This window comes from Neophocaena asiaeorientalis, unplaced genomic scaffold (genome assembly GCF_003031525.2).
Source record: "Neophocaena asiaeorientalis asiaeorientalis breed wild unplaced genomic scaffold, Neophocaena_asiaeorientalis_V1.1 scaffold43, whole genome shotgun sequence".
Classification (NCBI taxonomy): Eukaryota; Metazoa; Chordata; class Mammalia; order Artiodactyla; family Phocoenidae; genus Neophocaena; species Neophocaena asiaeorientalis.
The window spans coordinates 11131901-11147350 of record NW_020173674.1 but is presented as its reverse complement, the minus strand read 5'-3'; the positions used below and the strand labels follow the sequence as shown (position 1 = coordinate 11147350).

The window sequence follows — 15450 nt, the reverse complement described above, 5'->3', positions numbered from 1 at the left end:
ATATATATATATATAAAATTCAGTTTTGATTGGATTGTTACAATACATTTTCATTGTAATAATTTTTTTTGTTACACATTTTCAATATACTGCATGCCCTGGAAATCAAAGAACTAAAGCATTTCAGCTCCAACCTTGATTGAGCAGTAACTGGTCCTGGTACTGTGTTGACCCAGGGTTTATAAAGGAAAAGGAGACATGGACTTTATCCTCAAGGACTTTGCAGTAAAGAAGGAAGATGCATTGATTAGTGGAGATTTGTCAAATGTGTACATGGTTTACAGATTTTCAGAATGATAAAATAAAATTTGAAACTAATTAAATGAGAAACAGTCCTTTAAGACATTTCAGTTTACTGAACCCTGGTCTAGTGCCTTCTCACCTTGATTCAGCCCTACTTTCCAAATAACATTTCCCCCAATAAATTCCCAGTCATCAGCTGTTAAACCTACATTTGTTTCTCTTGATAGAAGAGACAGCAGAGTGTACAGTAGCTTAATAATGTCAGTAAATACAGAGACTTGGATTGATTGTAACCTCTTTTCCTCTTACAAGGCAAAATAGCAGAGGAAAAAACATTGCTTTCTACTGCTTACTAAGTGACCTTGGGCAAGTCACTTAATCTCCTTAAATATGCTTCTTCATCTTTAGTTGATAATTTATGATTTGTGAAATGAGCTTTATAGTTAGATGACAATTACCATTTTTAGAAACTTTCCTAAGCTTATAACAACTTTTCTATTTGCATTGAAATGTTCAGAAATTAATGAAAAGAGTAGGAACTCTTTGTGAAGGGAAATAAAGAATTTTTCAGTGAATGTGCTCAAGATAAAGGCATGAAGTTAAATCTATAATCATTATAAATTAAAACTTAAAGGCTGATATTAAGGAAAGATAAACCAAATTTGAAGAAAGATTATATATCAGTACTAAGGATTAGGCTTTTCATTTGCTGTATTTTAGCCAATAAACTCTGGAGTTAAGATTCTTATGTTTCAAATACAGATGTTTATATACTCATCTAACTTAAAAATGTATATGTGTTTCAAATACAGATGTTTATATACTCATCTAACTTAAAAATGTATATGTGTGTGTATATGTATATGGGAATTTATATATATACACACACACCCACACACTCCAGCTTATTTCTGACTCATAAGTTAAAACATTCTTGCTTTCTGCTAATATGGAAACAATATATTGTTAAAATAAGACTACTTTAAATGTAAAAGGCTTATTTTCTTTCTCCCATGTGATAAGTCCTTTAGTTATCTGATGCATTTCAGAATTTAACACTTAAGTACTTTTTTTTTTTTTAATTTCTCATTTAGCTGTTGAGGAAAGGTGTTCTTTCCTCACCACAGGGAATACAGGCTAAAACTGAATATTACTAGAGGTAAACCTACAGGCTCAGATGGGTTACAAATGAAGGAAACAAATACTGCTCTGTTTTCTGGTATATGGAGTTCCATTTTGGGTTTATTTTCTTGCTGAAAGTAAAATGGTAGTAAAGCTTAGCATGATACCTTCTTGCTGCTTTTGTAAGGAAAAGGCAATGGTCATAATAGTGAGAATGAAGAGGCAGTAATATTCTGAATTGGAAAAACTTTTTTGACTCTTTGGAGAAGGCTTCAATTGTATTTAAGCCTGAAGTCCTGAGTTTTGCTCTTAACAGTGATCAGTGTGGTAAAAGAAACATTGAACCGTTCCAGAAGGCTTTCAGAAAGTTAATTGTATAGTGTTTCAAGATCTAACAATTGTTTCTGTACTTTTCATTTAGAGTTAACATGGTTAGCAGTATTCTTGTGTTAGTTGTTAATTGGGACATTAATAACATAATTTAAAGTTATTATACCAAGCTTTATTAAAAAAATGGGATGAGAAAATGATATCTAGTCTTTCTAAAGAGAACAGAATATTTATATTATGCTGTGGCTTCTGTATTTGCTTAGATATTCTTCTGTAACATAAGAGTCTTCATTTGTGTTAGGTTTGCTTTCAGAGAAAAAGAGAAAACTACTGCTCAGAGATGCTGTGTGGCATCTTTATGGTAAAGATCCAAGACATGTCAACTTTGAATGTGGGTAATGGCTATGAGGGGATTCATTATACCTTACTCGACAGTTATGTGTGACAGAAATTTTCCTGAATTAAAAACATGGGGATGACATTTTTTTTAGCCAGTATTTTATTCCACATTAGCCTCTTTACTGTTCCTCTCCAATTTGTAAAGGGCAAGTTACATTTATTTCTGAGGTCCAGTCTGTTGCCTTTTTAGAAATAGATTTTGACTTGGATTTAACAAATGAATAATTTTAGGGTTTTCTTTTAGGTTCATTAAATTTTTATTATGAAAATTGTCAAATAAACACAAAGTAGAGAAATAGTATAATGAAACCCCAGTATTTATCACCTAAATTTAACAATTGAGATGTTGCCATGCTTGCTACCTTTATCCCCCTTCCCCCTTGTTTTCTTTCGGTAGAAGTGTTTTAGAGGAAATCTCAAACATTATTTCATTTCACCCCAAGTTACTGCATTTGTGTAGAATAAGGACATTTTTCTCTTATGACCATTTAATACAACAAAATTAGCAATATTTTCTTTGTATTAATATCTTTTTACAGTTAAAAACAACTTTTGAATGATACTCTAGCTGTGTGCTGTCAAATATGATAGCTACTTGTGGCTATTTAAATTTACGTTAATCAGAACTGAAAATTCAGTTCCTCAGTTACGTAGCTGTTTTAGGCACTCAGTAGCCACATGGCAACTACCGTATTGGACAGTGCAGATGTAGAATATTTTCATCACTCCAGAAAGTTCTGTTGGACAGTACTACTCTAGATGTTTTCTGCATCACTCTGGAGATGAACCTGAAAGAGGTAAATATTTGTGTTTTAAGAAAGTATGTAAGATTACTCATTTAATATTTGATTCTCTTTTCTTTCAGATGCACAGAAAAAGTATCATCTGACAAAGGTAAGACTGAGTCATTCTTACCTCATGTACATTATATGACTGCTTTATAATCTGATAGAAATTAGAATGAGCTTCAGCCTAATAATTCAAATTGTTCCTATTTAAAAGTGACTTTTATTTAGTAAAGAATTACTGGAGTAGATAGAACCTATATAAGTTAACAGCAGGTTTGGGCAAGTGGAACATTTTGGCATTATTTAGAAACCTAATAATGGGAAATCAGATTATTTGATGTCACTTTATTGCAATTTTTAAAACTATTTGGTTTTTCAGTAAAGTAACAGGAATGATATAGACAGCATATATCGACAGAGTATATATAGACTGTATATATTCAGAGTATAGAGAGTAAAGTATAGACAAACTCTTGATACTTGTAGAGACTCATGTTATAAATGCAGTTTGAAGAATGTGGAGAGAAGAGTTTTCTAAGATTTTAGCCTGGTGAATAATTAAATGGGGTCATTAGGTCTTTCAAATAGCAAACCAAATACATGTATTAAATGTACTCTTCTGCTTATCTGGATTATGAAGGGAAGCTGATGTTCACTTTATCCTTTTAAATGCTTTTTTAAAAAGACTATTCTGGCTTTGCAGATGGGGTTATTAAAATTGCCCCTGTCATGTTGGGCCAGTTGCTCATTTATTAAATTTTTTTCCCCTAGTTATTGGCTGTGTTCCTTGATGCTGCATTCAGATACACAGCGTCCTTCCTAAAACTGGAACAGAGATACTTTTAAGCATATTTCATTTACAGTGTCTGGTCTTGGTCCAGTCCTAAAGGATTGATCAGTTAATTCATTATGTATATATATAACATAAATACTTACTTTTCTTACGTAGACTTTTCTCTTACAAAGAATGCTTTGCAAATATGTATAAGGCAAGTGTAAAACCTGAATTTATGCCATTGAGAAACGTCAGTGACCAGTTTTCTTTTTTCTCTGAATTTTAGAATCTAAGGCTAATATTTCATAGTATACCAGGCGTAAGTATTTTGTACTAGGCAAGTTTTTTGTGTAGAAAGTTTTGCATGACTATTTTGTTTAGCAAGTTTTGGATTTTGTTGCTGTTGATACTTAGAAATTAGAACATGTCTGCCAAGAATGGAAAGTCTTGTGTTCCTTACTCAGAGATCATTTTAGAAATTTTAGGATGAGGGGGAAATGTAGACAGGTGGCAGTCAAGTACCAGAGCAGTTTCTATTAAGACAAAAAGCAAAATCCGCAACCTGCCTTTATCAGAGCTAAAAGTACCTCCTGTGTCTAAAGACTACGTCTAAAGAAATTATTTTGGGTTGTCTTGAGGCGAGGTCACAGAATACGGTGGAAATTTTGAACCCTGCTGGAGATAAATTAATCACTGTTTGTGTCAGTTTCTTAAACCAGAGGTTGGCATGTTATGTACAGTTTTGCAGTTGAGGAGAGATTAAAACTGCATTGTGGCTAATTCAGCCTCAATCGATCCCACTTTAATCCACTAGTTAAATACTCTGGATCTAGAGTTAGAGCTCAGGATTTGAATTCAGGTTCTTCCTTTTATTGCAAATAATCCAATACACTGAATCCAGTAAGGACTCAATAAAAGGTAGCCATTGTTAAGTTTGTAAAATTTCCAAGAAATACTCTCCAACCCCCATCTCAGTCTCTGCATTAGTTTACTTGTACAGTAGCTGTTCAACTCTATGAACAGTATATATAGGTACGGAAGTATATCTTATCTTATACAACTAGGTAGTGAATAAAGAAATGGAGGTTGATTTTCTAAAGGTACAGCTATCTTTTTGTTTTCTTACATTGAAAAGATGTTTTCAGGATTGTTTTTACTCTTATTTACTCCAAACAACTTGAAATTATGTGCTGCCCTTCAACTAAAGATAAGAACTTCGGACATGTTAGAATAAATGACTTGGCACACACGAAGAAACAGCTTGCTGTTGTTTCTAAATTATTAAATTGCAAAGTGCCATGTTCATTTTTCAAGCTGAAATAATAGAAAAGAAACATATTAGTGTAGGTCCCTGTTCTACTACATTTCTTTAACCCTGGTGGGTATATGTAAAAGAATGGAAAGTTGCTTTGCGAATAGTGTTTATTAATTCATTCAACAAGTGATCGCTTAAAACATGAAAGCTTGGTTTACCACTGCCAGAGATTATCACCATCATTGTGGAGCTTCCAAGAATGTTAGCAGAAATTCTGAGGGATGGGGCCTGGCTAATGCCTTTTTAACTTGGCTTTATGTTTTCATTCCGGTCTTTGTTTTGAACCAGTGTTATACTTAAGGTAATGAAGTAAAGGAATGGTTTGACTAAATGTAATTATTAATAATCCCAGTGTTACTTTGTCTGCTAATTTTAATTTCTTTCACTTTTCAAACCTCCAACCAGAACTGCCCAAGATAAATCGTAAAAAAGGAGACAGTAGTATCTTAATCTTTATTAAATGTTTCAAGAGTTTCATGGGATAATAACAAATATTACAGAGTCAAATAAATGTGGGCAGTGTTTGAGTCATCAAAGTTATTTATTGCAGGACTTCTCAGAGACTTTGATTTCGGGTACTATGCAATGTAAATACCAAAATATGCAGCAATTACCTATAAGACACCCCCTGCTTTTTTTTTTTTTTTTTCCCTCCATTTAAAGAATAGCTCATGAAATTAGAGCTTATGGGAAACAGTTTGGAATCCTGGGTGCTTGAAAATTTGATTGTATAAAAGTTTGGGTCTCATCTTTTATTCAAAATCATTTTACTGTTTTTAGTTACTCTTCCTGTTACAGAGTAGTGATGTTTGGAAAAGATTGCCTAGACAGAATCACCAAATGAGTTCATAACAGATCTATGAATTTACTTAGATTGTTTAAAGTTTTGACTATTTGCCTTATCTAGTTAATAACTTTCATAGCTTTAATTTCATCAGAGTGTTTCTGTTTTCCTGAGTTGGAATACCTTTGATTACTTCTTATCCTCTCATTTCCAGTATTTTTAAACAATATTTGTGTCATCCTTTAATATATAGAACAGGAATTCCCACCTTTTTTTCCCACTCTAACGAGAAAAATCTAACTTAATTTTTACCATTTGAGTTTCTGTGCAAAGGATGTACAGAACATTGTCTTCACAATTCTTTCTTGAAACATTAAAAGGACTCGCTTTCCCTGACTTTTTTTAATATTGCTGAGATTGGCTAATATTTCAAAATGGGCTTTACTAATTATTTATGGAAAACAAAGTAGAGATAATTATCGAAATACACAGAGTAGTACGATCAGGTTTCCGAAACTCAAGTTCTGACTATTATAATGCTTACGTCTCAAGAGGCTGACAGTACTTTAGATAGGTATTTTATCTATCCTATTTCCTTCCTAGCCCTTTATCTTAAGGTAACAGGAACCATATTATTTCTCTCAGTATGAGAATGATCAGCTCAACATCTTGTTCCATGTTGGCAATGCCCCATAACCTTTAAACCATTTTTCTAGTTCAAACATCCAGACCTCCTGTGGTTCTTCCTGAAGTGCAGACATACCTCATTTATGGTTAGTGTGGATTGTGACATAGGCTTAGAAAGCCTTGATTATCAGCTCCTTTCAGTTATGGGATGTTTCATCACTCAGGTAAATGAGTCTTTCTGTCCCTTACATACAAAAAAATAACTTTATAACGATTTGCTGATTATGATTCAGCATATCCGAACCATCTCAACACAGTTTATTCTGTTATACATAATAGTGATTTTATATTGAGATTCCTTTCCCTGCCAGAACCAATTTAGAGTTGCAACAGAATGCCCTGGTAGAAGAAAACTGAAGCAGAAGAAGCCTAAGGTCCTGAGTGGGCAAGCCGACACTCAGCATATAAGAATCTGAAACCCCTGAAGAGACACCCGTCTCTACGTGCAAGCACAACATTATCCTCACACTGAGATCATGGATGGATGAGAACCTCTGACAAAAAGAAGTTCTCTGATTTAATGACCCCTGACCTTTTAAGTCCAAGAAGGAGCAAGCTCGTCTGAATTAAAACTAGCCAGGTTGATCTAACTACATCCAGGCAGATACCCCTTTAGCTTCAGGCAGTTAATTCCCTTAGAGGTAACTGAGGTTGTCTTTTGCCTGCCTGCTTCCTTGCGTGTGGCTTACTTCTTTGATCCTGAACTCCCAACTTACATCCTACCTTCTTATTGACTGATTCTGTATCTTTACCTCTTTGAAAATTTCTAAACCCCATTTTCTTTACTGTGAGTCTCTAAACTCTTATGCATTGTTGTATAACAAGCCATTCAAAAACTTAGTGGTTTAAGATACAAAAATTTGTTATTTCTCAGTTGTCCCTCTCCTCAGTGGCCTTTCAGTTCAGACATTTTCATGTCATGGTAGGCTCAGGTCAATGGTCCAAAAGCTGCAAGGCCTCTTGAAGTCACCCCACAGGATATAAGATCAACATAAAAAATCAATTGTATTTCTGTGTATTAGCAGCAAAACATTGAAATTATAAAATTTTTTAAATATCTTTTACAATAGCATCAAAAATACGAAACACTTAGGGATAAATCTGATAAAAGATGTGAAGTATACCTATACACTGAAAAGTATAAAGCATTGCTGAGTGAAATTAAAAACCTAAATAAATGGAGTGATGTGCCTTGTTCATGAATTTGAAGATTCAATATTGTTAAGATGTTATTTCTCCTCATATTGATCTATAAACGCAGTATAATCCAAGTCAAAATCCCAACAGGTTTGGGCTTCCCTGGTAGCGCAGTGGTTGGGGGTCCGCCTGCCGATGCAGGGGACGCGGGTTCGTGCCCTGGTCCAGGAGGATCCCGCATGCCGCGGAGCGGCTGGGCCTGTGAGCCGTGGCCGATGAGCCTGTGCGTCTGGAGCCTGTGCTCCGCGATGGGAGAGGCCACGGCAGTGAGAGGCCCGTGTACCGCCAAAAAAAAAAAAACAAAAAATCCCAACAGGTTTTTTTGTGAAGAATTTTGACCTTGAAAACTTCTTGAAAGGGTATTGGGGACCCAAAGGAGGTTGCAAACTACAGTTTCAAAACCATTAGCTTACCCTCTTTTTAATAGCGGATTTGATTCTTTAAGGAGAGAGGAAGAGATGAATTAGATACTTGGTGGGCATCCAACCATGACTACTACACATGTATGTTCTGTGTTTATTTAACTATTACTTGATTGAAGGACATTTGATATTTCTCAGGTGTCCCCCCAATTACAGGTGATTTTATTTACTGATTGATTGGCTGCTCAAGACATACCATATGTATACAAAGGTACACTTATTGGAAGTGTACTGCTTCATGAATATTCACAAGGCAAGTCCAGTCATGTAACCATTACCCAGCTCAAGAAACAACATGATCAACCACTCCTATGTGTAACCACCATTCTGACTTTGAACAGCACAAACTAGTTGTGCAGGTTTTTGAATTTTATATAAATGGGATAATACATTATGTTCTCTTTTTGTAGGGCCTCTTTTGCTCGCTGTATGTGACATTCCTCTATGTTGTATTTGTTATAGATTGTTTATTTTCATTGCTACGTAGTGTTCCATTGTGGGGGAATGTATCACAATTTATCCATTTTACTACTGAAGGGTATTTGGGTAGTTTTCAGTTACTGGCCTTTATGACTAATGCTGCAGTGCATATTTTATTAATATTTATTGAGGCATAATTTACATACCTTAAAATTCACACATTTTTAAGTGTGTAATTCAGTCTATATAGATTTGCCTTTTCTGACATCTTATATATAAACTTGTACATACAATATGTGAGGTTTGTTTTGAGTCTGGCTTCTTTCACTTAGCGTAAGATTTTTGAGGTTAATCCATGTTGTAGCATGTATAAATATTTTCATTCCTTTGCGTGGAAATACTCCATTTGATCTATCTGTTCATCAGTTGATCCACTTTTTAGCTAGCTACTGTGAGTAGTGATACTGTGAATGTTCTAAACATGCAGTTTTAGATTAAGAATTCACTTCCTTGAAGTAATTCTTCTTGTGGTCTTTTAGGTCAGTATCTTACATAAATGAGCTTCTCTTTTGGCTCTGAACCTAAGGCTGGGTGGAAATGAACCAAATCGGAATTAAGCTCTTGGACTGGCACGTTCCCATTCCTCTTTTAATGATTAGGTGTGGTATAGTAGAAAGAATATAGACTTTGGACGTAGGTATACCTGAGTTCAAATCTCAGCTCCACGATTTAATATGTGAGCTTGGGAAAGTCAGTTACTTGCTTTCCTCATCTATAAAAATAATAATTACTTGGCAGGATTATGAGGACTAAGTTTAGAAAAAGGGAAAAAAAATTAGGCACTTAATAAGTATTTAAGGTTTGTTAGTTTCCCAAAAGAAACGTAAATATTTAAATAAATAGAGATGAGACTTTTACTCTGGTTTCTTCCAGCCTATCAACCAACTATTCCCTATTTACCCCAAATCAATGTTAGCTCTATAATCTTGGGTAAGTCATTTAATTTCTCTAAGCCTCAGTTAGGAAAATGAGGCAATCTGAAGGAGGACCAGGTCATGTTAGGATAAACCTTAAGACTTGAACTATTTTGTCATGATGAAATGGCTGTCACCTTTTGGAATTTGATGTTAGGTTGTTTTGAAAGGATTATTGGTTGCTCAAGGATTGAGGAAATTTATGTTTCATCTTTTGGTACCTAGAAGAATTGGGAGAAACATTCCTGCCAGTAGTACCAGTCTTTTTATCTCAATTCATAGCATCAACCACTCTTGATTTGTCCCTTCTTTCTCTTTCCAGAACGTGGTTGTATTCACTGTGCCTGCAGTGGCTTGCCTGGTGTCTTCCTTCACCTGGGCTACTGTGGCTCTTTTCTCTTCTTATCACTTATGTATCAAGGAGCCTCTTCAAAGTCACCTACCGTTATGAGAAACAACTACAAATGGTCTTTGAAGCATCACACAGACAGAACTTGGTTCTTTTCTATCTTGTCATGATTATCCTAATGTGTGGGTTATCCTCTGTTGTCAGTTTCTACTCTGAGAACCTGAAGTGCTCCTTTTTTTCCCTTTGTATTTTCTTTTTAAGGTGAAATTCATGTAACAAAATTAACCATTTTAAAGCATAGAATTCAGTGACATTTAGTACATTTATAGCATTGTGCCACCATCACCTCTATCCCCACCAAAGAAGACCCTATACCCATTAAAGGTAGTCATTTCCCACCCCACCCCCATTTCTAGCCTCTAATGAACATTAATTTGCTTTTACCTTAGTTACCTTAAAACATTACTCTGAATTTACCTCTATTCTGAAGATTTCATGTACGTGTAATTGTACAATATGTGACTTTTGTGTCTGATTTTTGTCCTATAGCATAATATTTCCAAGGTTCATCTGTGTTGTGGCATGTATTAGTACCTATTGGTACTTCATTCCTTTTTTTTATGAATTTTAAAAACAATCTATTTTATTTTTGTATATTGGAGTATAGTTTATTAACAATGTTGTGTTAAATTTCAGGCATACAGCAAAGTGATTCAGTTATACATATACATGTATCTATTCTTTTTCAAATTCTTTTCCCATTTAGGTTATTACAGAATGTTGAGCAGAGTTCCCTGTGCTCTACAGTAGGTCCTTGTTGGTTATCTGTTTTAAATATAGCAATGTGTATATGTCAGTCCCAAAGGTACTGCATTCCTTTTTTTATGAGTAACATTCCATTGTGTGGATATACTGCATTTTGTTTATCCATTCATTGTTTGACAGACATCTCGCTTGTTTCCACATTTGTGGATTGTACTGTTAGGAACATCCATGCACAAGTATTTGTTTGAATACCTGTTTTCACCTTTAGGGGTATATACCCAGGAGTGGAATTGCCAGGTAGTATGGTAATTCTATGTTTATTTTTTTTGAGGAACTGCCAGATATTTTCCACAGTGGCTGCACCATTTTACATTCCCACCAGCAATGTACAAGAGTTCCAATTTCTCCACATTCTCTCCTACACTTGTTATTTCTCATTTTTAAAATTATTATTGTAGCCATCCTAGTGTGTATGAAGTGGTAATCTCATTGTGGTTTTGATTTGCATTTCACTAATGACTTACGTTGAGCATCTTTGTGTGACTTTTGGCCATTTGTATATCTTCTTCGGAGAAATAACTGTTCAATTCCTTTGCCCATTTTTTAATTGGATGGTTTGTCTTTTGTTGTTAAATTGAGAGTTTTTTATATTCTGGATATTAGACTCTAGATATATGACCTGCAAATACTTTTTTCCATTCCGTAGATTTTCTTCATTTCTAAGAGTTACTTAGTATTAGCTCTTACAATTAGGTCTTTGATCCATTTTGAGTTAATTTTTGTGTATAGTATAAGGTAAGGGTCCAGCTTCATTCTTTGCATGTGGATATCCATTTGTTGAAGAAGCTGTTCTTTCCCCGTTAATGGTCTTGGCAACCACGTCGAAAATTATTTGACCATAGACGTATGGGTTTATATCTGGACTCTCAGTACAGTTTCATTGGTCTTTATGTCCATCCTTATGCCAGTCCCACACTGTAGTACTGATTGACTACTGTAGCTTTGTAGTAACTTTTGAGATTGGACAAAGTGAGTCCTCCAATTCACTTTTAAGATTGTTTCGGCTAGTCTAGGCGCCTTGCATTTTCATATGAATTTTAGGATCACATTTTCAATTTCTGCAAAAAAGGAAGCTGAGATTTTGATAGGGACTGTATTCAATCTGTAGATCTATTTGGGGAATATTGCCATTTCAGCAATATTTAAGTAGTTTTTTTCTTTTTGATTGAATTGTAAATGGAATCATTTTCTTAACTCCCTTTTTGGATTGCTCATTGCTGGTATAGTTAAAGTAATTTTTGTCTGTTTATCTTGTATTCTGCAACTTTGCTAAATTTGTGTATTACCTTTAATAGTTTGGGGTTTTTTTTGCAGATTCGTTAGAAATAAGGTCATTTCATTTGCAAATAGAGGAGTTTTACTTCCTCCTCCTATTTATGTGCCTTTTTTCTCTCTTGCCTAATGCTCTGACTGGAACTTCCAGTACAGTGTTAAATAGAAGTGGAGGGAAAGGGCATCCTTATTTTGTTTCTGATCTTAGGGAAAGAGTTTTCAGTCTTTTGCCAGGGAGTTTATTAGCTCTAGGGGTTTGATAAATGCCTTTTATCAGGTTGAGGAAGTTCTAGTCTATTCCTAGTTTATTGTGCATTCTTATCTTGAAAGTTTGTTGATTTTGTTAAATGCTTTTTCTGAATCAATTGAGATGATCTTGTGGGTTCTTTTTTCCTTCATTCTATTAATGTGGTATATTACATCAGTTGATTTTTGGGTGTTGAACTGCTCTCATAATCCTGGGATGCATCCCACTTGATCGTAGTTTTAATGTGCTGCATAGTCTTAATATGTGCGGGATTTGGTTTGCAGGAATACTGGTCTGTAGTTTTCTTGTGATGTCTTTGTCTGGCTTTGGTATCAGAGTTATGCTGGCCTTACAGAATGAGTTGGGAAGTGGTTCCTCCTGGCCTTTTCTTTCACTGGGAGGTTTCTGATTACTAATTCAGTGTCTTCACTTCTTAGAAGTGTGTTCAGATTTTTGGTAATTTGAGCCTCCTCTTTTTTTCCCCTCCGTCTAGCTAAAGGTTTGTCAATTTTGTTGATCTTTTCAAAGAACTAACTTTTGGTTTCATTGATTTTTCTCTTTTGGTCTACTATTTTCTTAGATATCTCTGCTCTACTCTTTATTTCCTTCGTTTTGCTAGCTTTGGGTTGGTTTGCTCCTTTCTGCCCCCTTTTTCTTTAAGGTGTGAAGTTAGGTTATTGATTAGACATGTGATTTTTTTTCTATTTTAATGTAGCCATTGATGTCTATAAATTTCCCTCAGAACACTGCTTTTTCTGCAGCCCATGTTTTATGATATGTTGTTCTTTTGTTTTGTGGTTGTGGTGGTGGTGGTTGGCCACACCCCATGGCAGGCAGGATCTTAGTTCCCCGACCAGAGATTGAACCCTTGCCCCCTTGGAAGCGCGGTGTCAGGGAAGTCCCTCAATCTTTTTAAATTACTTGAGTGGCTTAATATATGGTCTACTCTGGAGAATCTTCTGTGTGTACTTGGGAAAATGGTGTATTCTGTTGTTTTGGGGTGAAGTATTATATATCTGTTAGGTTTAATTTTGTTTTAATAGTGTTGCTCAGGTCCTCTTATTTCCTATTTGAATTTCTGAGTAGTCATTTTATTCATTACTGAAAGTAAGATATTGAAGTTTCAAAATTATCTTAGTAATACCTATTTCTCCCTTCAATTCTGTCATTTTTTGCTTCATATATTAGGTATGTATAGGTTTATAATTCTTGTATCTTCTTGATTGATTGACTCTTTTATTAATATACAGTGTCCTTCTTTGACTCTTAGAACAGTTTTTTGGCTTGAAGTCTGTTTTGTCTGATATTGATGGAGCCACTTGCTATCAGTTTGTTTCCCCCCAAAAGATGTTGAGTACCTGTGAATGTAACATTACTTGGAAGGAGGATGTTGAGTTTCTTGTCTGTGTAGATTTGTGTCTTTTTTTAGATTTGGGGGCATTTTTATCCTTTATTTCTCCAAGTATTCTTTCTGTTCCATTCTCTGCTCTCCTTCTGGGACTCTGTATGTTGATTTGCTTAGTGGTCCCCCACAGGTCTCTTAGTCTCTGTTAATTTTTCTTCATTCTTTTCTTTCTATTCATCAGACTAGATGCTCTCAGTTGTGACCAGTCCTAAAGTTTGCTGATTTGTCTCCTTTCTCAAATCTGCTGTTTAATGATTGCAGATATTATACTTTTCAGCCCTAGAATTTCTGTTTCGTTCCTTTTTATAATTACTGTTGTTTTGTTGGCACTTTTCTATTTGTTGAGACATCATTCTCCTGATTTCCTTTAGTTCTTTGTCAGTGATTTCCTTTAGCTGTTTGACCATATTTTAAAAAATGATATTCTTTATCTTGTGTGGTCTCTCTAAAGGCTCTGTTTGGTTAAGCTTGTGCCCAACGTGTGATTTGACAGAGATTTCCTTATGTAGCTTGTTTAACTTTTTTCTTGCTTCAGTGTTTACTTGGTTGCTGTAAACCTATGACTATATCCCAGAGTTCTTACAAAGTTGATTCTGGCAGGTGTGTGGTGTGTGTGTGTGTTTCTGAAAAGGGACATGTTTGCTGATGTCACTCTCTGGCAATGCTCTTTTTTTAAACTATGGAGTTTTACGGAATGGGTATGTTATTCAATAAAATAGGCTATTATGCTTTATAAGGATAAGCAATTCTCATCAAATTGCTGTTATTTGTCCAGTGGATAATATCCACAGTATGAGAAGATGTAGGCATACAGTCCTTTCATTGTGAAGTATAAAAGAGCTTTATTGAGTATAGGAAGTTATGGAATAGGTTTAAAGTCCAAATTAGCGTAGCTGGGTTGAGTAAAAGAAATAATTTTCTCTTCATTATTTAATGTTCAGTACTTTATGGAGGGTATTGAATTGCTCCCTTTGAAGAAATTTTCTTAAAAGCAGCCATGACCTACATGTAGAAGTCCTTGATTACTAGTCTCAAGACAGGATTTTAAAATCCAAGTCTGCTGAGATAACTTTGTGATCTTGAACAAGTTGTCTTCATTGGCATTCCAGTTACTTTAAGGGGAAAATTCATTGGACTGTACTTAGACTAGTTAATCTTTAAGATATTTTCAACTGTAAACTTTTTATTGTTATTATTTTGATACTTGAAGTAGCTCAGATAGTAGAAAGGTAAGAAAGACATTTTAATGGTGAAAGGGAAATCAAAGGAAACGTATATCTGATTTAACAATTATGTCCGTTTTTTTTAAAGTTCCCACTGCTATTCATATCTGCATTTCAAATGAATGTTATTTCATTACCTTAATATGGTCTCATAAAACTTTCAAACAGTGTAGTTAAAGCTGAAATATCCCCCAGTCACCACCTTGTTCCACAGTGGAGGATACTATAGTTTTTCAGATCATTTTTTTAAAAGTTAAGCAAAAAAAATTACCATACTGTATGTGTGTGTGTGTATGAAGTTTTATTTTTTCCATTTAACAACATTTTTGCCAGTAATTCCATGTCATTCTTTACAGATACCTCCATATGTTTTATTCTATCTTGGTGATATATCATGGTTTATTTAATAAACAGTGCTCCTTAATGTGGAGAGTTAGGTTGTTTCCATATTTTGGCTATTATAAACATGTTATAGTGAACCTCCATGTGCCAGTTCATTTTCCTAGGGTAGATACTTTGAGGTGGAATTACTGGAAGTATTTTTGGACCTTCCCCTGGAAGGTGACCAGTATTTATCTCAACTTCTTGAAATCTGTCCAGAAGTGTTGTTGTGATATATAGCTATAAATACATAGATTTATTTATTTATACCATGGGTATACACACATATATA

The 15450-nt window shown here is 34.7% G+C and overlaps 1 protein-coding gene across 1 annotated transcript in view; it reads left to right on the top strand.

The window, feature by feature from the left end:
• The window catches only part of ZFP91 (ZFP91 zinc finger protein, atypical E3 ubiquitin ligase), a 30946-nt gene that overhangs the window by 2808 nt on the left and 12688 nt on the right, over positions 1 to 15450 (top strand). The window contains exon 4 of the mRNA XM_024748541.1: positions 2960 to 2988. Coding sequence (XP_024604309.1) covers positions 2960 to 2988 — 29 coding nt within the window. The remainder of the gene's footprint in view (positions 1 to 2959; positions 2989 to 15450) is intronic.